We start from the raw sequence: 26,219 nt of genomic DNA on the forward strand, positions 1-26,219 counted from the left end.
TCCTCTCGCTTCTCTGCTGGAAGAGAGGAAAAGGATAATCATATTAAGGAAAAAATAATCTGTATTTGGTTATCACATCGGGTCCAGGACAGCCACAATGACCGCTTGTACTCATTAAAAATAATCTAAAAATTGGATAGAAACACTGATGAAACAAATACCATTTTAGTTCATGAGAATTTAAGTTAATGAGTAAAATAATTGAAAAAAATATTTTTTCAACAATAGGCTTTGAATACAAGTGAAACATTTTATATGAAGATTATAATTTTTTTCCATTTGCCTGACTTAAAATTGAGTATATATATATGGCAATAACCCTCTGACAGGTGGGTTTCAAGTATCTGGCTGTGCCTGTGGTGATTTTCCTTTCACTACAAAAGCATGAAGAATAAATAACAATAACATTACTGGATCAATTCACAACTATGCAACTGGAAATGAAGACAACATTTTGGGTCAATTCTAGATCATTCAAATGGACCTCTATCATGTAGACTTGATAACAGTCCAAGACAGCTTGAAATGTTGTCTAGTTTCCATTTCCAATTTGTATGTTAGCTATGAATAGAAAAGCATACCCCAACATCACACACAGTCATAAAAACCACTTGTCTCCACTCACTGGAGTGGTTGATATTGGCACCAGATTCAGTGTCCAGATACCAAATGAGGCTACTGTATCTACCCTGAGCTGAACTATTGCTGCTGGTGACCACAGGCATCTTTACATGGGAGATACAATCCCAAGAAAGTTAAAGTTATTGGGCACTTTACACTATTTTCTATTTAATAATAAAAAAAAAAAAAATCCAAAAGCCACAAATAATTTTCCTGTATACTCATGGGTAGTACAATCCAATGATTAAAAATTAATGCAAATAAAAGAAGGGAAAATTTTTACAGTAACTAAACTCCTTTCCATTGTTTAGTTCATGAACCTTGAATATATGATCAATAATGCACTGTATATACAGTACTCTACTGTGTATAGAAAACTAGTCACTTATGACAATATCTCCAATGATAATAAAATTTTACATTACTACAGTACTTTTTTTTTACATATAAAATATCACAAGATGAAATTTTATCTTGAAAATCTTGTCATTTTTAATAAACTGAACCAATAAAGATAATTAGCAATTTATCACAATTAAAATAAAAATAATCTTATGAGAATGAGCAATATAATAATTTAAGCATTGCTCACTCCTGCACTACAATTACTATTTGTTCGTTTTAGCTGTTCAACTAATCAACGCAGTAACTAACTTAAGTTAATTCACAGGTTTTGATAATATTTTTTTTTTTTATGTACTGGTAATCCAAAACTATTGCAAAATCTCAGTAATGAATTTAACAAGATCCAAGTGTTATTATTTTAATCAAATAAGACTTCATAAATAAAAGAGAATCTAAAAGAAATTAAACCATTAATTTTTACTTTACAGTTCAATGCAAAAGGATAATATTTACAAAATAAGTTCTTCCCAAGCAGGAATTAACCTATTAAAAAAAAAAAAAAAAAAAAAAAAACCTGAGACTACATCAGTCCCCCATAATCAATGTCAATTAGTTTACTATGACTAGTTAGATCATAAAATATGTGCAAATGATTGACTTAAGAAATCAACCAAATAAAATCATTGTTCATATGGTAATACACACTTCCTCATTATATTAGCCAGAGATCCATTCACTGCAATAATTTTACTATGTAGAAATTGAAGATAATGAGCTACACCAATCTGCTGCTGGTTTCCATGACAACAATAAAAATGACAGCATATAAGCAGAACTATAATTTTATATAATCTTCTGAATATAATGTTATTTTCTCACTAACTTTACCCTGAAAATTTGAGCAAATAAAAATCACAGCTTTTTTTCTTCTGAGAAATTATGAAGCAAACTCATTACTTTTAAAGACTAACAAAAACATACTAAATTACTGTGGAATAATTTCACTTATAGCTATTTGCATTTAGTTATTTAATGGTAAGAACTGCATTCATTTATTATAGTACTACTTCATTAATTTCCAAAAAATAGTCAAGCTCTCTGCAAAATCTAACTTGTCTTGGGATTTAGTATCTATCTTAAATATTAAGATAGTCATCTTTCACTGCTAATTCAGGTATCACCAAAATGTAATCATGCCAAGAAATACAAGTGGTTTAGCATGTGCACACACACACACACACACACACACAGGAGCTCGGACTCAACCCCTGCAACCTCAACTAGGTGAGTACACACACACACACACACCAGGTTGTGCTGTATCAATGAAGAACAGTGGCTTTTAAGTGCATAGCAAAACTAAGGCAGTGCCTGCTACAGACAACTATACTGTGTATATATATATAAAAAAAAAAAAAAAAAAAAAAAAAAAAAAAAAAAAAAAAAAAAAAAAAAAAAAAACAGTATGCTAGTTGTAGGAGTCCGATTTCTGCAGCTTAGTCTGAGGTCAAAGTTTCTTGCTAGCATATATAAAAGAATATTTATACGTGTGGTCAGTTTAGAGTTTTTCTACCCCTCACAGCCCAGCCTGGGGCCAGTGTAATCCTGACAATGAAGTGCATGAGGTACGTTCTTAAGAAATTTATCTAGCTTTCTACTGGTGCACACGTTTTTTTATACCGAACAAAATCAACCAAACCATTTTTTTTTTTTTGCTTCATTACCATTATTGAAGATGCAATATTTGTTATCTACCTACAGTTTCTTTCCCATATTTAACCATACATGTTCTTTGTATTAATAGCAATATTGTCAAGTCTCAGATATATATTTCACTGCACTTTGGTAAGTGTCCAATAACTGAACATTTTTGTCTACCTGTGTATTTAAGTCTAACCACATTCCATAAGGAACTTTCCTTTCTTTAACTGAGCAAAAAAGAAATTCAATTTGAAACAAAATTAAACACACAAGACTTTTAATGCTTTTATGATTTATGACTTAACTACAATCTCCACTTCCCCACATTATTGACTGTTAACCATTCTTCTGCATATTCCAATACCATACTGCTAAATGTTAGCCACTCATCCACAGATTTCATGAATCTCTTATGACTCTCCTAATTTTAGCTACACAATGTGAAATATGTGCCAGTTTTTCTTTCACCACACCTCAAAGTACTTTCAATCATGTCTCGATAATGATAAAGCATAAATCATTCATTAGTACCAAAGAAAGTCATGACAGATACACAAACATTATATATTACACATAATGAACATAGGTGCATGTTTATTTTGCTTGTATGCTCTATTGCCATGTTGAAGATTAACAGAAACCAGAGCTACAAATATTTTAACCAAAATTCATGTTTTATATCACAACAAAGTCATGAACAAATAACTGATCAGGCAATAATTATTGCAGGATAATGATCCATAGCAGGCAGGTGAAGGCTTTTCTTATGACACTTCAGAATGGCTTTTAAGCTCCCGAGATGAGAGACACTATCATCCTGTGGAAAAAGATTAATTTATATATTTTGGTCAATGATTAAAATCAGTCTGAAACTTTTTAAATACATTTAATTTATTCTTAATGGCAAAAGACAAAAATGGTTACAAATAATTTTATGGTATATCTAAATTAAAAGCTAATCATGCAAAATAGTCTAGAATTGTAAGTCCAAGATGAAAGTAATACACTGGACATTCATACACAAATGATCTGCACATAGGAGAGAGGTGCTTATGACAATGTTTCAGTCCAACCTGGACCATTTACAAAGTTGTACTGACAGGAAGGCAAGCTGGCAGGGACAGGACAAGAGAGGTAGGAGGAGTAGTGGTAGAGGTAAGGCAGGCAGTGGTAGTAGTAGAGGTAAGGCTGGTAGTGGAAGTAGAAGAGGTAGTGTGAGGTAGGGAGAGGTTGGTGGAAAAAAAAAAAAAAAAAAAAAAAAAAAAAAAAAAAAAAAAAAAAAAAAAAGAGGAGAAGTAATAGTAGTAATAATAGTAGTAGTAGTAGTAATAATAGTAATAGTAGTAATAATAGTAGTAATAATAGTAGTAATAATAGTAGTAATAGTAGTAATAATAGTAGTAATAATAGTAGTAGTATAGTAGTAGTATAGTAGTAGTAGTAGTAATCAAAAGCCATGAAATAGGAGCAGTGCAGGAGAGCTATGGGCTCTACAAGGGTTAATATCAAAACCACAGGGGGTGGAAAAAGTAAAAGGTAAAACACCCAAGGTAGAAGAAAGTAAACCCAAAACAAGAAAAAGGAAAGACGAGACAGAAAGAGGAGAAAAAAGAATCAGGTCAAGTCACGTGCGGGTTATTTGTGTATTGCTCCAGTCATGGCATTGTGCCTTTTTGTTCTTTATGTACATTCATAATTTGTATGGGGTCTTGTTCCTGAAAACTGTGATACCAGTGATTTCCATGACTTATGGGGTTACTGGACTACAGTACATGTATATAATACTCATTTTACTTACCCATAGAGATAGTAGAAAAAGGCAAGGAGATAGAAGGCTAATTTCACCCAACCTTCACGCTGACACTGGCTTAAGACCTCGTGGTTCATTATGCTTGTTGGGTCATACAATCCTGGCCCAGTCATTACTGGCCGCCCTCGATACCTAATGATTTAAATACAATAATTAATAACAGAGTATCTGTTTACAGCAAAGCCTGTCTTAATGAATGAATGATTGTATAAAATGTATCTGACATCTTTTATATAGTATCAACCATCAAGTACAAAGTTTAAAAAAAACTAAGTACATACTGTACATATAAGAAAGGTAAATTAAAAATAAATAAAATTTCTAAAATGCAACAGATGTAAAACATAACTAAATGTGAAGGACACATTTAAGCATAAATTTATCACACAATTTCTTAAATTATATTTTTATATGATAAAGTATGTACTGGTTCTGCAGAAGGTTCCAATCATCTGCAATTACATTCTAAAAGAAATATTCTTCCGATAGTTTTTGCGAGCCCAATATTTTCTTTTCTCAATTTCGCTTTACATGTATAGCGCACTTGAAAGTAGCTATTGAGTCCCCCACTGTAAAGAATCGGGTCTGTTTTCTTTTTCTTAGCCCTTAAACTGTCCAAATCCCTTAACCCTTTCAGGGTCGACAGGCCCTCTCAGAGACTTGTTCTCAGGATCGGCCAAATTTAAAAAAAAAAAAAAATATTTTGTCTTATGATATGATAGGGAATCTTTTCCCTATCATAATGACACCAAAAGTATGAAATTTGATGGAAACTTACGGAATTATGCTCTCGCGAAGTTAGCAGTCTCAACGATGTTTACGCATCAGCAATTTTGCCCACTTTGAGCCCAATTTTCGGCCAATTCTAGTGTACTTGTCGACAAATATCATAACTATTTCGCTAAAACTCCATTTTTTCTATCGAATGAGTACAAGAAACCACCCATTTCCGGATTTCAACTATCCAATACAGTGGTCAGAATTTAGCAATTTTGCCAATTTCACACAAATTTCAAAAGATGCCAATTTCTGAATAGGGTCCAGAATAAACAAGAAAGACATTCCTGGCACTAAAATAACATTTCCTCTGTTCATTAGTCATGTCCCCATGCCCCTCTTACATTCTTTTGCTTTCCACTTTGAATTTTTATTCTCACAAAAAAATAGAAGATTTACTGTTATGCAGACTACTACATTGGTGTAGAAATGGTATAAATAATATCAGCGCACTTGTGAAAGAATATTAGACTCACCAGTTGACATGTATTGGACACATAGCATGATTTGTTTACTTTTGAACTTTGGTAAAAATCGAACATTTCTGCTACTTTGAGCTCAATTTCAAGGTACTTTTCTTTATAAAACCAGTCAAAATCATCTCAATTTCTGTAATATGTCTTCCATTCTATAAAATGAGACCAGGAAAACTAGAATACAACAATAAATACCATATGAAAATACAGTGCAAAGTCGCTGTTTTAATCCAAAAACACTGTCAAAGTTTTTTTTTCTTATTACGCACTGTGTGCTGCAGAATTTTTTTTATACCGCACACACTGACCACATAGACCCATTCTTTCGTATGTAGACCTACCAGCTTTCTCTCACTAGATTTGAGGGCACTAGAATTTAGGCGTACTAGTACGTCAAAAACCCTGGCTCATAAGCTGTACTAGTACGGCCGAAACCCTGAAAGGGTTAAATTGAAAGCCTCTTCTGTCCATAAGTTTGAAAACATTAAAAAAAAAACACAATCATCTAAGATTCCTTTTCTAAAGGTTAATTATATAAAAAATTTAAAATCTGATGTAATATTTATGGAATTATGCAGGTGAAAAGTTGAACAAAATTGAACCCACTTCGAGGCCTATTTTAGATTAATTTATGTGCTCAATACCAGGCTATTTTACTAGCACTCATTCCTTATTACCTATTGATCGCAAGAAACTGCCCATTCAACTTCAGAACTACCCTACTGAGTGCCCAGAATTCAGAAATTTGGCCAATTTTATGCTACTGTCAACAAATTACAAAACGAATACTGCAAGCATTCCAGCCACTAAAACAATTTTACCTCTGTTCAGTAATCACACCTGGCCTCTCCTATATAACACTTGTCATCCATCTCGAATAGACTGTCCTACAACAAAATAAATGTTTTCCCATATTTCTTGGCTAATAAACTATAGCTAAGAATGCCTGGTCATGATTTAAGACATCCCAATAACTGTTGCAGACCAAGGGAGGAGCCTACACATTCCCAGGACGGTCAAAATCAAACGCTTCCACCAGTTTGAGGGCTATTTCAGCCTCTTCCAGTCTTAAACTGACCAAGAACTTCTGCATATCACGTGTATCTTCTGGACTACCTATTGGCACCAGGAAACAGCCAATAAATTTATGAAACCTGCCTTAAACAACACCCAAAGTCGCTATTTTAATCCTAATAGTCAGAGCCGTTCCCACCATGCACCAAGCGGGGCAGGATTTTTAATTTTCATACTACACACATCCATGGCACAGATCCATTCACTCATATCTAGGCCAAAATTTACTGCTCACAGCAAATTTGAGGTAATTACGACATCTAGTACGTCATGGATACCAATTGTTATGACATATTACGTCACTGACAGCTTAAGACCCCTGCTGAGAGCCCTGACATCAAACTTGCTTCCAGGGTTAAAAAAAAAAAAAAAAAAAAAAAAAAAAAAAAAAAAAAAAAAAACATGAAATGATGGAGAACTTTTTCCAAAGATAACGAAACCGAAAGTGCAAAATTTGATGGAAAACTTACGGAATTACACACTCGCAAAGATAGCAGTCTCAGCGATGTTTACACATCAGCGATTCACCCACTATGAGCCCTATTTTCAGCTAATTCCATTCTTCCAGTCAACCAAACTCATAGCTATTTTGCTAGTATTCCTTCTATTTTATCAAGCGAGTACAAGAAACTACACCTACCATCCGGCTTACGACCTGCTCGACATACGACCATGTTTTTTATGCCAAATTTCTGGGAAATAAACAACTGTTTGTGTTGAACACAGTGTTTATCTTAAATCTTACAGTATAAAATACAGTACTAACAGCATAAAAAGTAAAAAAAATGAAATACCAAAATAAAACAATAAAATAAAATCATTACAAAAGTGTGATGTTGATATTCAGTAGCAAGGTTCGACTTATGTCCATTTTGATTTACGACTGTCGGAACCAAGCTTGGTTGTAAGTCGGATGGTACCTATACCCAATAAAGTGATCAGTAATTTGGCTTATTTCACAAAAATTTCAAGAAATGCCAATTTCAAAATAGGGTCCAGAATAAGCAATGCAGACATTCCTGGCACTGAAATAACATTTTCTCTGTTCATTAGTCATGCCTCCAAGCTCCTCTTATATTACCCTTACTTTCCATTTTGAATTTTTATTCACACAAAAATAAGAGGATTTACTGTTATGCAGACTACCCAGCGCTGTATGACCCTTGTTGGTTTAGCACTTTCTTTGATTAGAATAATATGCAGACTACTGCACTATTGTAATAACTGTATAAATAATGTCATTGCATTTGTAGACAGGTATTAGACTGATCAGTAAGATGTGTATTGTGTACTCTGAAATATTGGCAAAAGTGGAACATTTCTGCTACTTTGAGCTCAATTTCAAACTATTTTCAGTCCTGAAACCAATCAAAATCATCTTTATTTCCGTAATATCTTCCATTCTATCAATTGAGACTGAGAAACCAAGAATACAAGCCATATGAAAATACACAACACATTCAATTTTAACCCGTACACGGTCCAAACAAACGTATATACGTATATGTTCACTACCCCAGTGCCCCGAAAAATAAAAAAAATAAAAATTCTTTTTTTTTTTAATGAAAATAAAGAGCACATTTTTCTTAGTGTTTTAGGATAAAAAAAAAATTAGGGTCAGTACTGACAGAGATACGAGGTTGAGAAGTTGGCACTGGATGCTCACGTGACAGCAACATCCAGTCCTGCTGCTTGCAGAAGTGTTGCCGATATACCTTTTTTTTTCTATTTTCATATTACAGTGGGCCCCCGGTTAACGAACTTTTTTCATTCCAGTAGTATGTTCAGGTGCCAGTACTGACCGAATTTTTTCCCATAAGGAATATTGTGAAGTAGATTAGTCCATTTCAGACCCCCAAACATACACGTACAAACGCACTTACATAAATACATAAATACACTTACATAATTGGTCGCATTTGGAGGTGATCGTTAAGCGGGGGTCCACTGTATTTTATATAATTTTTATGTTCTGATAATTACAATTTATAGTTGTTCTTGTCATTTTATAACCAATCTCTGTTCTGACACTAGTATTAGGTACTTAAATTGTACTCACATTCACAAACACACTGACAGGTGGACATTTACACCCGCCTTGGTCATTGGAATACGTATATACAAAGCATTTATAGATCCCAGCAATGTTTTGGCTATGTGGAAATACGTATATAATAATAATGAGGATGAGGAGGACGAGGAGAAGGAGAATAGGTAATAATAATAGGTAATAAGTTCCCTTGAAGCATGAAAAACAAAGTCCACCCCTGACAGTGACATGATAAGATGAGATAACGTCTGATAAGAGCTGATGTTTGATGAGCATACTCGAGGGTGTAGTGATAACACTTGATAAGAAAAGATTAGAGGTGACATTTGATGAGCATCAGCCCTGCTTTGTTTCCTAGGTAATTTACGCTATGTATCCTTGTATTTATGTGCATCTGTGAGACAGCCAGCCAGCCAGCCAGAAAGAATAGTTTCTCTTTACCTAGGGCATAGGTTATCAGACATTCTGTAAGGGTGTTGCACATGGGTTATTATCGAGATTTTTTGATATTTCATCAACCACTTATGGCCACATCCACCTCAAAGCCACTAAACTCGGGGTCAAAATCACTTTCCTCTTAAAATGAGAGAATTAATACTACATGAAGTCAGTGAATCCCAGGTGTTTGCTGCACTGTTTGCTCTAGCTGGCGCTCATTTGAACTGGTGCTCCCACAAGGTACTAAGTGGTCCCAGATTTTTTTAATACCATGCACACTGAGTGTTAGGACCCATTCTATGCTGACAAGGCATCTCAGACCAATCGTGCCAAATTTGAAGGCAGGAAAAATAAAACATATATACGTTTGGGGCACCAGCGGTAAAAACGTATATATACGTTTGGACCCGTTTACGAGTTAAACCAAAAACAGGGTCACAGGCTTTTTCCCATTATGCATTGTGTGGTGCAGAATTTTTTTATATGGTGCACACATACCACACAGAACCATTCTATCATATCTAGGCCCAAAATTATCACTCACAGCATATCTAAGAGAGCCGAGCTCATCACATACAACAGGACTGACCTGCACTTCAGAGCCATAGTACAATGGGACCCACCCTGAAAGGATTAATATCTAAGGCCTAGAAAGAGAGGTCTGTTTACAGTAACAAAGACCCAGACCCTACTTAGCAGGAAAGGGGATGATGTTAATTAAAGGTTTTACCATATTACGTATTACCAACAAATGATATTCTGTAAGTTGTTCATTAGGCCAATCTAAATACAACCCTAATTCACTCTGCAAGTGTTAAGAACCCCATCTCTGGCAAATTGACTGTTTTCAGAAAATTAGTGAATCATCTTGATGTCAACGGCAGCCATGTAGACAGCATGTTGCTACTGTCATGTATGTAATATTACTCTCATGTTCCACCATTTCTCCAGTTTTACCATGTCTGCGTCATTTTCTAATGTGAACACACGCATGAATATCTGCACATGAATCTGCCAGAGATGATAGCAAAGCAAATCTTGATCTTTTGAGGATGCTGCTGAAAGGTAAAATACTAAAGGAAAATATAAGAGCATACTGTCTATCCAACCCTCATGTACAATTCGAGCAAGGTCACAGAGACGATCAAATCCATTTTTCACACCCAAATAAATTTCAAAAGCAAGTTCTTAATATAAAGATTACACTTAAAAAAATTAAAATACCTGTTAATGTGGTATAAGATGAGAGGAAGATTCAGCAACAGAGAGAACCATTCTCCAGCAATCAAAAACAAGATGTTGAAGAAAAGATGCAGAGCATATTCAGGCAAGACTAACTGTTTAAATAAATAAAAAAGGTAAGCTTTATTAGTACTAGCAACTAACTTCCTCTTTCACAGATATTTATATAACAACAGTGTTAAGATATTTCGCAGTATTAAATTATGCATTTTTTTTTTTTTTAAGTGGCTGTCTCCTGCCAAGGCAGGGTGACCAAAACATAAAACTCATCAAAGCCTGAAGAAAGATTTAGGAGTGTCTGATCAGCCAGATTTTAACCATTTCCATGGTAAAAAAGAAGCACTGAAATTTTTTGGTCTAATTTGTAATCTTGGGAGAGAAAAAGTCATATCTGTTTTGCACTGTGATGATGTAATTGACAGATAGCTAATATACAGGACACAGCGTAATTTGATTTATCGAGAATAAAAAGGGGTTAACACTACTGAACACACCACATTAAAAATTGTTCCCAAATCAGTATAGCTAAACATGCTGTAATAATTATTATTCTTGGTATAGCAGCTTTTGCTACACCCTGTATGGAATACAATAAACTCTCGATTTAACAAACTTGAAAAATACAGGACAAAATTCACTTGGCCAACTGGTTTTGAAACAACAAAGTCTACTGTTTACGGAACTGTCTGTTATTGTTAGGTTATTTTCTGTTATTGTTATGGTCATGGGAAAAGGCACCAGTAATTGCCATTACTTGCACCTTCTTTTCCCATCAGACCATTAAATTGAGGGTTTACTGCATGTTAAAATGTCGTATTTGTTAATGGTCTCTGGGAGCATCACTTTCACAGCCTGGTCTTGGACCAGGCCTCCTAAACAGAAACAGTAATATTACAGCTATCAGAACTACCATATTAAGCATAGGTAAAAGTTTTCATATAGTCGGACTTGAGTCCTGGAAATGGGAAGAACAATGCCTGCACTTTAAAGGAGGGGTTTGGGATATTGGCAGTTTGGAGGGATATGTTGTGTATCTTTATATGTGTATGCTTCTAGGCTGTTGTATCTGGTCACCTCTGCAAAAACAGTGATTATGTATGAGTGAGGTGACAGTGTTTAATGATGATGAAAGTACAGTGGACCCCCGCATAACGATTACCTCCGAATGCGACCAATTATGTAAGTGTATTTATGTAAGTGCGTTTGTACGTGTATGTTTGGGGGTCTGAAATGGACTAATCTACTTCACAATATTTCTTATGGGAACAAATTCGGTCAGTACTGGCACCTGAACATACTTCTGGAGTGAAAAAATATCGTTAACCGGGGGTCCACTGTATTTTCTTTTTGGGGATTTTCTTTCTTTTTTGGGTCACCCTGCCTCGGTGGGAGACGGCCGACTTGTTTAAAAAAAAAAAAAAAAAAAGTAAAGGTAGGTTTGTACAAAATAAGACTAATAGCACATCATTTAGTACAATACTGTAACTGCAGAATGTTAAAAAAAAATTATTAGTTATCCATTTAGTAACACTTTGTACTTATGCACTGATTTTAATTCATTATGTATTGAGATTTGTGACTACAGTACCATTGAACTGAATGGGAGATTCAAGGTAAATTAATACTACAGTACAGTACACTTTTACATAAACAGTACAATACTGTACATCATTATTTAACTCTTGTGAAATTAAAGAACATATGAAATTCACTGAATTTAAGTAGTGCAATCATGTACACAAATACAATCTACTGAAAAACTCACACAAAAGACAGAATACTTACAGGGTTCAAACTGTTACACTGGTCTATAGGATTTTTGTAATCTGTCTTCAGCTCATCAAATGCAATAATCTGAAAAATATTTAACAGTTATTAATAAAATTATATTTTTAAAAGATTTCACTACCTACAAAGTGAGAGCACATCTAATTAGTGTCATTTAGGGGGAAAACTGCAGATGCAATCAGTGGCCCTGGTGGGGTCTGGACATGTCACTGCACTGAAAACAGCTGATACATAGTACAGTTATTATCTTTTTAAAGGATATTAATGTTAATGTGGGTGTTAATGTTGCAGTTTTATAACTATATAGTGTAAGGATGCCTCTGGTAAAACAGTGATGGAGTGAATGATGGTGGAAGTTTTTCTTTTTTCGGGCCACCTTACCTTGGTGGGAAACAGCCGATGTGTTAATATAAACATTTTCCTCCTTGCTTGCATGCTTAGCATTCTGATTGGGGTATCCAACACTAATTCCTCCAAGATGCCGATACTGTATTTTATCGCTCTTGGATAAGTTGACTAACAGTCATGATGGGTGAATAGGTACCTTGCTCTGCCTTAGTCTTTGACAGCATAGCCCATCTTTTTTTCTCCTGGGAATGCCCTGCTGCCCCCTTTCTTTGCACTCCAACATATAACACTCTTTTATACCTATAACAATCTTTTATACCTGCACTCCATGAGTCAGGACCCAATACAGATCCTGCTGTGTCAGCCTTTCACATTACATCTAATATATCAGTACATGTAATTTGAATCTGAGGACCTACATGGTTAACCTTAATACTATACTATAGTAGCCAAATTATTGCAGTCAATAACAAAGACTGTAATTCTAAGTCACCTTCACAAACAATCTGATCCAAGAGAATAAACATTTTCACAATGAAGTGGATACAGAAAAGAAAAGGAGGAAAAATTTGGAAACCCACAAACAAGTTATAATCCAGGATAACCCAAGAAAGGCAAGCAGAGTGGCTCATGTCTTTTATGGTGCCTTTTAGATTTTTTTTCCAGGATGCAGCCCACATCAATTCATGACTTCCTTGATAATCATTTACTGCTAGACAGCAGGGACAGCACCTACTGTCCCTGTTGTCTGGCTAGCAAGCTAGCCTAGCTAGTCCCTGTTATATAAGGACACCTAAACATGAGGTTTTAGCTATTGTTGCAACTGAAAAAATGCCTGGTTTTCATTGTAACATTGTGGAAGCCAAAAATCACTATTTTAAGGCTTGTTCTCTCCTTTCAAGAGCAAAATGCCTGTCCAGAAAAAGATATCTTGTAGTTTAGAATCTGTTCTTTCTAATGAAGTTTTTTTAAGAAAATTGGTTGTGCTGCTTTTTTGCTACTGGTCTTCAAAATGGGACTAAAATTTACAAAGGGCATTTTTAGGTATCATTAGCACAGGAACTAAAAAGGTTTGGAGTCTGATATTTTAGAACTGTGATGATGTCCACTTGGGTAGCTGGCTACAAAAATTTTATACTAAAATAATGTTTTCCTTTAGACATATAGGCAGCTGAAGTCAAGATTCAGTTTTATGCAACAGATTTTTTTTTTGCCTATTTTGGCTTCATACTGTGAAAAAAGTAAATGCAGGTGTGTCACTAGCACGTTAAGAGACAATACAATAAGTGTCAGGGGCCCGAGACTGTTCAACTGCCTCCCAGTATACATAAAGGGGACTACCAATAGATCCCTGGCTGTCTTCAAGCAGGCACTGGACAAGCACCTAAAGTCGGTACCTGACCAGCTGGGCTGTGGCTCGTACACCGGATTGCGTGCAGTCAGAAGTAACAGCCTGGTTGATCAGGCTCTGATCCACCATGAGGCCTGGTCACAGACCGGGCCACGGGGGCATTGACCCCCAGAACTCTCTCCAGGTAAATATGTTTTAGGACTTAAATTTTTTTAAATTAGTTCCAGAAGTTGTATTGGGATGTCTACAAACAACCTTCACTCTTCAAGATCTGCCATGGCAGATCTGAACATTGTTGATTGTGTGTTGAGGGTAGATGAAGTTTACACAGGCTTCCACTCTGAAGGCCATAGCATTATTGCTATTGCATATCATGAACTAAGTTAGTACGACATATATGCCAACCTTCATGTAAAATTTTATTGAAACTGGAAATGGTCAGGTGGGAACTCCTTGTCCACTTGACATGGAATGACCCCTACGTCTGTTGCTTTTAGTGACTGTGGGATGACCAGTGTCCATGCTCCCTCTCCAAAGAATATTTAAGGCATGTGGAAGGAGCTTCTTGCAGTTCATGATGAACACTGAGTTCCACAAGTCTAGAACTGGGCAGAGTGCACGGGCATGTCATGTCATTTATTGCTTTCTCAAAGTTTTGTAGAGTTAGGATATCAGAATTTTTTGAATTACTCATTAAAAAAAAACATTGCTCTCGGGCTGTGTGGACGCGCTGCGCAAAAAGCTCCTGCTTTCGCTGTTGCGCAACTTCCTGTTTTCACCAAGATGGCTGCCAGCTACCGCAGGAGAAGCAACACCGTGTGTGTTGACCTTGTTAAAGGGACAATTTATCCGACGAATGCCTCTTTTATTACCAACGATTATACAGGACACGTTTGGCATTGACAATGAAGAACTAGTACATGGAATAGCGCTTAATGGTTCTTCAAGAATCTTCGTAAAGTTCTGCACAGTGGAGGTGTATGAAAGGACGGTGACTCAGTACCAGGAGAAGAGCATCACTATCATCTGGACTGGAGGTGCGCCTGCAGGATGCCTCAAAATACACCTGGGTGAGGATCCGTAACGTTCTTTTTGAGGCAGACGATGTGGATATCAGAGAGATTTTTCGACGATATGGTGAGGTGTATGCTATAACTTTAGGCTGATGGACGGATGGAATCTATGCAGGGTTGCCTGCTGGATCTTACACCGTCAAGATAACACTGAGAAGACCTATTCCCTCGTATGTTGTCCTGGAGGATTTTAGGACACAGATGTACGTGACCTATGCGGGACAATGCAAGACGTGTCGCCTGTGCGGCGCTTTTGACCACATGGCGGCTGAGTGTGGTAAAGCAGCAGCGCCACGGCCTTGGGAATGGCAAGTAGTCACAGAGTCTTCGGCGGCACCTCTGCCGAAGACTTGAGTGCAGTAGGCAAAGGTAATTGGGCGGACGAAGTGGAGGGCGTGGAAGAGAATTGTGTGACGCTACCAGTGGCTTCGGATGCTCCCCGCAGACAGACCCGGGTGTTGAGCAGCAGCCTGTGGGGGTGGGAGAGGCCGGTGACCTACAGGAGTTATCTGCGCCCCTACAGGAGATGATTAAGTCTTTCCTGGACGTGCCTGCAGAAGAGAACCCATCTACAGACGGGAGAATTCTGATGGTTGAGAAGGACCTGATTGAGCAGATTTGGGCCCCCCCGGGGTCGGCCCGGCATGTTGCATGCGCAGGTGGAAGGAGGTAAAAGGGGAAGGGAAATACTGATATGGTTTTTGGGAGGGCACATCTAGAAAGGGGCTGGAGGCCTCCGGAAGGGGGTTTTAAAAACACCAGCTCACCCTCAGGAAGAAGACGTTCGGGAGGAAAAAAGGGGGCGGGGTAGTGCAGGGGGGGTCCAGGCGGAAAGAGTGCAGGGGAAAAGACACAGAAAAAAGGTGTAACAGACAGGAAACAGAGAAAAAAAGGATTCAAAAAGGGGGTGGTTTTCCCTCTTGTCTATCTATAAAGGGAAGGGCCCTTTTGGAGCTGATGGAAAAACAAAAGTATGGTTGGGGGGATTTTTTTAAGGTGCTTTAACAATGTGTTTTTTTTCGAAACACAATTTTAAGTGTGGCAGGGGAATTGAGGCTAAAACGGTTTTAGGATGGCTTCCCAGTTCGGGGAAAATTTAAAAGGGTGGGGGGGAAAATGGCAGGGGGGGAGTCCAGCCCATTCCATGTGCTCATGTGGGAAGAGGGGGGGGGGGGGTGGGTAGGGGGGGGAGGGAAGAAGAGATTAGAGTTTTGTTTTCTGGGATATATATCCCGGGCAGATGGTAACATACGGGAAAAAGGTGAATTTCGAAGGAGGTTTTGCTTTTCTACAGGGGGTTTCCCCCATGGTTTTATAATAGGGGGTTTGGGAAACCCTTTTAATCAGGAATAAGGATGGGACCCGAGGGGGGCAGGGTGTGTGCTGGGGGTATTGGGGGTTTTTGTTGAGGGATGGGGGGGTTTAGACATAGTCAGGGGCGATGGGTGGAGAGTAGAGAAAACCCTATGCAGAGGGGTTATGCTGCCAGGTTGGATTGGATATATAAACCCCGAGATATAACAGTAAAAACGGGTAATGACAATAGATTTGGGGTTTTTTGGGAACCATTGGCTGTTTTGGCAGAGGGGCAGGGGAAAGGGGATGGTTCGAGGTAGGGGGGTTATTGGAAATGAAGGGAGGCTATTTGGGGGGGAGGGGGGGGGGTTTTTTTTTGGGGGAATGGGGGAGGAACTTGGGGGTTTAAAACAAAGGGGAAATGTCTTGAATGGTGAGAGAAGCACTTTAAAGATTAAGGAGTATTATCAGCATAGAGGAGGGGATGAGGCGAGGGGAGGTTTTTTTTTAAAAATATTTTGGGGGGCAGTCAATGATTGAAAAGGGGGGAGGAGGCTAGACATGGAAAATAGAGGTTTTAAGGGTAAGATTGAGGGATATACAAAATTCTCGTTTTGATGCAATACGTGTGAGGGAAGGTTTAGAGGAGGTTCTATGGGGTGACAAACCGTCAGGATGTATTTTGAGGAGATTTAGGAATAGGCAACAGATGACCACGATTATGGAGTTAGAGGTGTGTAAAGGGGTGGGGGGATATAGGGTGGGGCAGGTACTTAGTACCACCGATGGAATGAGTAATTATGCTGATTATTGGTTTAGGGAGAATTTTAAGCAGGGGGAGGGAGGAGGGAGGGAGGGAGAGATTCTAGAAGGAATTCGGGGTATTTTAGGGGAGGAGGAGAGAGCGGTAATAGAGGGTAGGATCAGTGAGGAGGAGGAGGAGGAGGAGGCGGTAATGGGCTTGAGTAGGGGAAAAGCGCCGGGCATTGATGGAATTCCTAATGATTTCTATATTACACATTGGGATTGTATGAAGGAATGTTTGGTCTCGTTGTTTAACTGTATGAAGGAAAGGGGAGTGTTGGGGGAATCGCAGGGCACGAGGGTCTATAAGGGAGGGGGGGAAGACCTTGGGTGCTTTTAGGGCGATCTCCCTCATGTGTGCTGATTATAAAGTTTTTGCGAAGGTTTTAGGTAATCGTATGAAAAAGGTGTTTGACCGAGTCCTACATAGAGGACAGTGTGGGATTCCAGGTCTAAGTATGCGTGAGGGGCATGGGAGAATTAAGGATTTTGTGGAGGGTAGACAAGAGGGGGGGGAATCTTGGGGATTGATTGGAAGCAGGCTTATGACAGTGTAGATAGACGTATGTTGTGGAGTGTTTTACAAAAACAGGGTTTTGGGGATGAGATTGTGCGCTGGGTGACTACTTTGTATACGCCTGCGACGGTCAGGGTACAGGTTAATGGGAAGTCAGGGTTGCCGGTGCAGTTGGGGAAGGGTTTGCGACAGGGTTGCCCCTTGTCTCAAATCCTCTTTGCATGCATGCAGGACCCTGTTTAAAGGCTTATAGAGAAAGGAGTGTGGGAACAGGGAGAGGTGGGTCCTGGCTGATGTGGTATTGTGGGGTATGTGGATGACACCACAGTTTTGGTGGGAGGGGAAATAGGATTGGGGAATGTGGGACGTATAATAGAGATTTTTGGTGGGGCAACAGGGATGAGGGTTAATGGAGCAAAGTCAAAGTTATTAGAAGTAGGCACATGGGTGGGGGGGGGGGGGAACTGTATGGGTGGAACGTAGTGGATAGAATTAAGATATGTGGGGTTGTGTACTTGGCGGACGCTGGGGAGGCGCAGAGAATAAATTCCAAGGAAGTTGCGAGTAGAGCGATGGGTAGGATGCGCGGGTGGAGGGCCGGGGATGTAACATTGCAGCAGAGGGTGGTGGTAGTAAACACACTTGTGTACAGTAAAGTGTGGGGAGTGGCAGAAGTGTATCCCCTGAGGTCGTGTGATATTCAGGAACTGGAGAGGGTGGTTTTGAGGTATGTGTGGGGTTATGGGAAGCCATGGCTACAGAAGGAGGTGGTGATGCTGGGCGTGCGGCAGGGTGGGCTGGGTCTTATACCTTTGGATACATGAGTGAAGGCAGTGTATGTGAAACAGCGGTACTTGAGGGTGGGAGGGGAGAGGGGTAGAAGGGTGGGAGAGGTCATGGAGGATGTGCAAAAATGGTGGAAGGGGAAAGCACTACTGGTGTGTGAAGATATGGTGCGTAATTTGTTGGCAGTACGGGAAGCAAAAAAAGTAAGGGTAAGTAGGCTTGGGAGGACAGGTTGGCAGGGTAAAGCGATACAGGGAGTAGCTACATACCCGATGTATGATTGGAGGGGCATTTGGGAAGACTTTCGGAAGATCAGATTAAAGCCAAGGGTTCGTGAAGTGGTTTATAGATTCTTTATGGGAATTCTAGCTACAAGGTCAGCGCTATATAGAATGGGTTATGTAGGTGCGGGCACTTGTTTGCATTGTGGGGAAGAGGAGACGGCTTTTCATGCTGTATATTTTTGTGAAAACTTGGAGTTTGTAAGGACATGGTTAGCGAGGGTCCTGGGTATAGTGGCGGGAGGGGGGAGAAACATTTCGACTTTGAGGGCCTTGCATTTTGATGTGGGCGGAATTTCCAAGGACATTCGGAGGGCAGTGATGTATGTAGTGGCAGATTTTTTGTATGTGTCTTGGTGCATGCGGGAGGTAGGGGTGAATGTAGGGTGCGGGCGCTTGCGGCGAGTGTGTATCGTACAATATGCAGAAATAGGCTACTATATGGGAGGGTGTGGGTAAATAGTTTTCCCTTGGGTTATCGTAATCTGATGGTAGGTGTAATGTTAGGGTTGGGTGTAGTTTAGAGCTGGATTGGGCTGTTTCTCCCTAAACTGGCATTTTTGTTCCATTTTGAGATTAGTGGAGGATGGAAGGTGGAATAAAAGTGTGTGGTAGTGGAGCATATGGGTGTAAAGTCATTAGGAATGAGGGGGGTATAGGGGGGTTAACTGGTGACATTTGGTTAAGAGACAAGGGTTTTATGACTTTAGGCGTCAGGTACGGACTTGAGCATGAAAGGGAACGCGAGTTTGTTTTTTAATACAGATAGCATGGGGTCAGGGGATGGCTTTCTGAAGTGTCTTTTGCCAGGATGGTTTGTTAATGATTGAGGTAGTACTGCCCTGTACATGTTTTATTAGGAGCCATAAGTTATATTATGTAACTTAGTGCGTGACAAAGTCTGATATTGCTCTGGAACATTGTTAATAAATATATATATCTTGTTGAACATGATAATACATAAAAATGGGAATATGTATTAGTGTGTGAGTTCCAATTTCTAGTGTACTGTTACCATATTAGTTGGTACCCTTCACTTTGTCAAATAATTACTATCTATATATTGTTATAAGTTTTATTTATGTTAGTTCTTATTTTATACGTTTTAAGTGAACAAATGTAAGGTGTTGTGACGTCTAGTGCAAGTGGCATTTATCTAGCATTGGGGAAAAGGGGAAGTGTAATTTAATTATGATTGGATCATAACGACATGTCATTGGATGTATGTACACTGTCTTTAGAAGACGGGAAGGATTGTGAGGATTGTCAATATATGTATTAATTCTTATGTAAATTTCATGGAATTCAGCGTGATAACAATGTACACCTATTAGTCGGATGATAAGTATTGATATTTTTATGCTTATTGTAATATAATTTTGATTGATGAAATGTATAATCTGGTATTTAGCTTTGGAGTAAAGAGATAAAAAGCATAGGGGATGGGGGATATTTTGTGTCAGCACAAAGATGAACCAGCAGTGTGTATTTAGAAAATGGAAAAATTTTATTTTTCTGTGGCGGAGTCGATAAGGGATTCTTATATTCTTTTATTTTATTGTATTCTAATGTATGTTTAAATTCAATGACTGATGGTGGTTATGAGTGGTGACGGCAGACACAGTTACTAGGCATGTGGGGGGGGGTGAAGTGTCAGCGGTAGTGTATTAAATCCACCACCGTGCACGATATTGATTGTTACCATAGGGTATATGAGGGTTAGGGTGTGGATTGTGTTTAATGGTGGATGTGTGCCATCATGTTCAGACATTCCTTGTATTATAGTCAGCCTTTTAGATGGCTGGATTGTGTTTATATATGTTGTCAATGAAGTCCTTAATGCTCTTATAAATGTATAAGTGATTTGTCAATGAGTATACTAAGGTGAAAGTGGTACGTTTTCAAGGGGGGGGGGAGTGTAAGTATTACTAGGTAGGACTATCGTTTTATTATAAGACCATCTTTTCACGTAAAGCACAGTACATAAGAGCAGTGTTTGATTTGAGTGCAGCCGGTTCTGATGTCATTATATAAGTGCTTCTTCGGTACTTGTGTAGTCACTGCAGATTATTGTTTCACGGCCTGTATCTTGTTACATATTGGTTATGTACCCATATATTTTGTACCCGAGTTTCAAATAAAATATAAAAAAAAAAAAACTCATTAAAAAATTAATTCAGATTGTCGGCCCTTAGTCTGATTAATGGCTCACTAAATGCCGAGTCATACTGGGACTTCAGTATCTCAGTCATTTCTTTGCCGTCATCTGTGTAAGTCCCATCATATTTAAGCAGGGTTTCAATACTGGATGACAAAATACACACTGGCAAACAAATGAAGAAGATACCAAGCCTTGGATCAAGACCCACACCAATATCAAGGCATCTCTCCAAGAGACCCTGGATCAAGAATACCTCACCAACATCAAGGTACCCCCATGACAGACCTTGGGTCAAGAATCCCTCACCAACTTCAAGGTATAAGAACATAAGAAAGGAGGAACACTGCAGCAGGCCTGTTGGCCCATACTAGGCAGGTCCTTTACAATTCATCCCACTAACAAAACATTTGACCAACCCAATTTTCAATGCTACCCAAGAAATAAGCTCTGATGTGCAAGTCCCACTCAAATCCAACCCCTCCCACTCATGGACTTATCCAACCTAAATTTGAAACTACCCAAAGTCCCAGCCTCAATAACCCAACTAGGTAGACTGTTCCACTCATCAACTACCCTATTTCCAAACCAATACTTTCCTGTGTCCTTTCTAAATCTAAACTTATCTAATTTAAATCCATTACTGCGGGTTCTCTCTTGGAGAGATATCCTCAAGACCTTATTAATATCCCCTTTATTAATACCTATCTTCCACTTATACACTTCGATCAGGTCTCCCCTCATTCTTCGTCTAACAAGTGAATGTAACTTAAGAGTCTTCAATCTTTCTTCATAAGGAAGATTTCTAATGCTATGTATTAATTTAGTCATCCTACGCTGAATGTTTTCTAACGAATTTATGTCCATTCTGTAATATGGAGACCAGAATTGAGCTGCATAATCTAGGTGAGGCCTTACTAATGATGTATAAAGCTGCAGTATGACCTCTGGACTTCTGTTGCTTACACTTCTTGATATAAATCCCAATAATCTATTTGCCTTATTACGTACGCTTAGGCATTGCTGTCTTGGTTTAAGGTTGCTGCTTACCATAACCCCCAAGTCCTTTTCGCAATCTGTATGGCTAAGTTCTACATCATTTAACTTATAAGTGCTAGGGTTATGGACACTCCCGAGCTTTAGAACCTTGCATTTATCTACATTGAACTGCATCTGCCACTTTTCTGACCAAGAATATAGTTTGTTTAAATCCTCCTGAAGTTCCCTAACGTCTATGTTTGAATCAATTATCCCCACGAGGGACCTTGAATCAAGAGTCCCTCACCAACATCAAGGAACCTCCCTGTGAGGGACTTTGGATCAAGTCCTCACCAACATCAAGATACCTCCCATTGAGGGACCTTGGATCAAGTCCCTCACCAGCATCAAGGGACCTCCCCATGAGGGACCCTGGATCAAGTCCCTCACCAGCATCAAGGTACCTCCCCATGAGGGACTCTGGATCAAGTCCCTCACCAGCATCAAGGTACCTCCCCATGAGGGACACTGGATCAAGTCCCTCACCAGCATCAAGGTACCTCTCCATGAGGAACCCTGAATCAAGTCCCTCACCAGCATCAAGGTACCTTACCATGAGGTACCTTGGATCAAGTCCCTCACCAGCATCAAGGTACCTCCCCATGAGGGACCCTGGATCAAGTCCCTCATCAGCATCAAGGTACCTCCCCATGAGGGACCTTGGATCAAGCCCTCACCAGCATCAAGGTACCTCCCCATGAGGGACCTTGGATCAAGCCCTCACCAGCATCAAGGTACCTCCCCATGAGGGACCTTGGATCAAGTCCCTCACCAGCATCACGGTACCTCCCCATGAGGGACCTTGGGTCAAGTCCCTCACCAGCATGAAGGTACCTCCCCATGAGGGGGCCTTGGATTAAGCCCTCACCAGCATCAAGGTACCTCTCCATGAGGAACCTTGGATCAAGTCCCTCACCAGCATCAAGGTACTTCCCCATGAGGGACCTAGGATGAAGCCCTCACCAACATCAAGGAACCTCCCTGTGAGAGACTTTGGATCAAGTCCTCACCAACATCAAGGTACCTCCCCATCAGGGACCCTGGATCAAGTCCTCACCAACATCAAGGTACTTCCCCATGAGGGACCTTGAATCAAGCCCTCACCAACATCAAGGTACCTCCCCATGAGGGACCTTGAATCAAGCCCTCACCAACATCAAGGTACCTCTCCATGAAGGACCTTGGATCAAGCCCTCACCAACATCAAGGTACCTCCCCATGAGGGACCTTGGATCAAGCCCTCACCAACATCAAGGTACCTCCCCATGAAGGACCTTGGATCAAGCCCTCACCAACATCAAGATACCTCCCCATGAAGGACCTTGGATCAAGCCCTCACCAACATCAAGGTACCTCCCCATGAGGCACCTTGGATCAAGCCCTCACCAACATCAAGGTACCTCCCCATGAAGGACCTTGGATCAAGCCCTCACCAACATCAAGGTACCTCCCCATGAAGGACCTTGGATCAAGCCCTCACCAACATCAAGGTACCTCCCCATGAGGCACCTTGGATCAAGCCCTCACCAACATCAAGATACCTCCCCATGAAGGACCTTGGATCAAGCCCTCACCAACATCAAGGTACCTCCCCATGAAGGACCTTGGATCAAGCCCTCACCAACATCAAGGTACCTCCCCATGAAGGACCTTGGATCAAGCCCTCACCAACATCAAGGTACCTCCCCATGAGGCACCTTGGATCAAGCCCTCACCAACATCAAGATACCTCCCCATGAAGGACCTTGGATCAAGCCCTCACCAACATCAAGGTACCTCCCCATGAAGGACCTTGGATCAAGCCCTCACCAACATCAAGGTACCTCCCCATGAGGGGGCCTTGGATTAAGCCCTCACCAGCATCAAGGTACCTCTCCATGAGGAACCTTGGATCAAGTCCCTCACCAGCATCAAGGTACTTCCCCATGAGGGACATAGGATGAAGCCCTCACCAACATCAAGGAACCTCCCTGTGAGAGACTTTGGATCAAGTCATCACCAACATCAAGGTACCTCCCCATGAGGCACCTTGGATCAAGCCCTCACCAACATCAAGGTACCTCCCCATGAAGGACCTTGGATCAAGCCCTCACCAACATCAAGGTACCTCCCCATGAAGGACCTTGGATCAAGCCCTCACCAACATCAAGGTACCTCCCCATGAGGCACCTTGGATCAAGCCCTCACCAACATCAAGATACCTCCCCATGAAGGACCTTGGATCAAGCCCTCACCAACATCAAGGTACCTCCCCATGAAGGACCTTGGATCAAGCCCTCACCAACATCAAGGTACCTCCCCATGAGGCACCTTGGATCAAGCCCTCACCAACATCAAGGTACCTCCCCATGAAGGACCTTGGATCAAGCCCTCACCAACATCAAGGTACCTCCCCATGAAGGACCTTGGATCAAGCCCTCACCAACATCAAGATACCTCCCCATGAAGGACCTTGGATCAAGCCCTCACCAACATCAAGGTACCTCCCCATGAGGCACCTTGGATCAAGCCCTCACCAACATCAAGGTACCTCCCCATGAAGGACCTTGGATCAAGCCCTCACCAACATCAAGGTACCTCCCCATGAAGGACCTTGGATCAAGCCCTCACCAACATCAAGGTACCTCCCCATGAGGCACCTTGGATCAAGCCCTCACCAACATCAAGGTACCTCCCCATGAAGGACCTTGAATCAAGCCCTCACCAACATCAAGGTACCTCTCCATGAAGGACCTTGGATCAAGCCCTCACCAACATCAAGGTACCTCCCCATGAGGGACCTTGGATCAAGCCCTCACCAACATCAAGGTACCTCCCCATGAAGGACCTTGGATCAAGCCCTCACCAACATCAAGATACCTCCCCATGAAGGACCTTGGATCAAGCCCTCACCAACATCAAGGTACCTCCCCATGAGGCACCTTGGATCAAGCCCTCACCAACATCAAGGTACCTCCCCATGAGGCACCTTGGATCAAGCCCTCACCAACATCAAGGTACCTCCCCATGAAGGACCTTGGATCAAGCCCTCACCAACATCAAGGTACCTCCCCATGAAGGACCTTGGATCAAGCCCTCACCAACATCAAGGTACCTCCCCATGAGGCACCTTGGATCAAGCCCTCACCAACATCAAGATACCTCCCCATGAAGGACCTTGGATCAAGCCCTCACCAACATCAAGATACCTCCCCATGAAGGACCTTGGATCAAGCCCTCACCAACATCAAGGTACCTCCCCATGAGGCACCTTGGATCAAGCCCTCACCAACATCAAGGTACCTCCCCATGAAGGACCTTGGATCAAGCCCTCACCAACATCAAGGTACCTCCCCATGAAGGACCTTGGATCAAGCCCTCACCAACATCAAGGTACCTCCCCATGAGGCACCTTGGATCAAGCCCTCACCAACATCAAGATACCTCCCCATGAAGGACCTTGGATCAAGCCCTCACCAACATCAAGGTACCTCCCCATGAGGCACCTTGGATCAAGCCCTCACCAACATCAAGATACCTCCCCATGAAGGACCTTGGATCAAGCCCTCACCAACATCAAGGTACCTCCCCATGAAGGACCTTGGATCAAGCCCTCACCAACATCAAGGTACCTCCCCATGAAGGACCTTGAATCAAGCCCTCACCAACATCAAGGTACCTCCCCATGAGGCACCTTGGATCAAGCCCTCACCAACATCAAGATACCTCCCCATGAAGGACCTTGGATCAAGCCCTCACCAACATCAAGGTACCTCCCCATGAAGGACCTTGGATCAAGCCCTCACCAACATCAAGGTACCTCCCCGTGAGGGACTACACTACTGTAGACGACAGGTAACCAAGGAGGCAATTCCCCCCACATAACACACGTCTCTAGTTCAAATTAAGCATTGCAACATGTGCAGAGAGTCACACTATGGGTAAGACCAACACCTGCTGTAGAGACTTACGTGGAAGATGGCGAAGAATATGAGGAAGGCATCCACAATGAGAGCAATAATGTAAGAAAATGCTGCGAATGTGAACGACATGTTTATGTTGTGGGAGAGTTCTGACCTGCACGATGGTTCTTCATCAAGTTACTTTTGGTTCTTATTAAGTATTATTATAATCAAGTTTAGCACTAAACATGAAATGGTCATATAGTGCTTGGGTTCTTATTAAGAAAATCAAATATTCGTTTTTACAAAGAAATTATACATGCATATAATGTATAATAAAAATAACAAGGACTCCAATGGAAAT

At 40.5% G+C, this 26,219-nt stretch overlaps 1 protein-coding gene across 1 annotated transcript; it reads right to left on the reverse strand.

The window, feature by feature from the left end:
• Positions 1 to 2,390: 2,390 nt before the first annotated feature.
• On the reverse strand, positions 2,391 to 26,066 carry cni (protein cornichon). The gene is made up of 5 exons (XM_053777655.2): positions 25,925 to 26,066; positions 12,320 to 12,388; positions 10,517 to 10,629; positions 4,466 to 4,609; positions 2,391 to 3,484 (listed from the first exon to the last, which is right to left on the reverse strand). Exons 1-5 carry the CDS (start codon positions 26,003 to 26,005, stop codon positions 3,454 to 3,456), a joined length of 438 nt encoding a protein of 145 aa, XP_053633630.1. The 5' UTR covers positions 26,006 to 26,066; the 3' UTR covers positions 2,391 to 3,453.
• Positions 26,067 to 26,219: the final 153 nt, after the last annotated feature.

The sequence above is a fragment of the Cherax quadricarinatus genome, chromosome 18 (assembly GCF_038502225.1).
Source record: "Cherax quadricarinatus isolate ZL_2023a chromosome 18, ASM3850222v1, whole genome shotgun sequence".
Taxonomy (NCBI): domain Eukaryota; kingdom Metazoa; phylum Arthropoda; class Malacostraca; order Decapoda; family Parastacidae; genus Cherax; species Cherax quadricarinatus.

What these genes read in the sequence shown, in the direction of transcription:
- cni (XM_053777655.2), bottom strand. Translation starts at nt 26,005, where the DNA reads ATGTCGTTCACATTCGCAGCATTTTCTTACATTATTGCTCTCATTGTG. An exon ending in TATTCTTCGCCATCTTCCAC is followed by an intron (nt 12,389 to 25,924) that starts GTAAGTCTCTAC and finishes AATATTTTTCAG; the next exon opens with ATTATTGCATTTGATGAGCT. An exon ending in TTTTTCTACTATCTCTATGG is followed by an intron (nt 3,485 to 4,465) that starts GTAAGTAAAATG and finishes CTTTTTCCACAG; the next exon opens with GATGATAGTGTCTCTCATCT.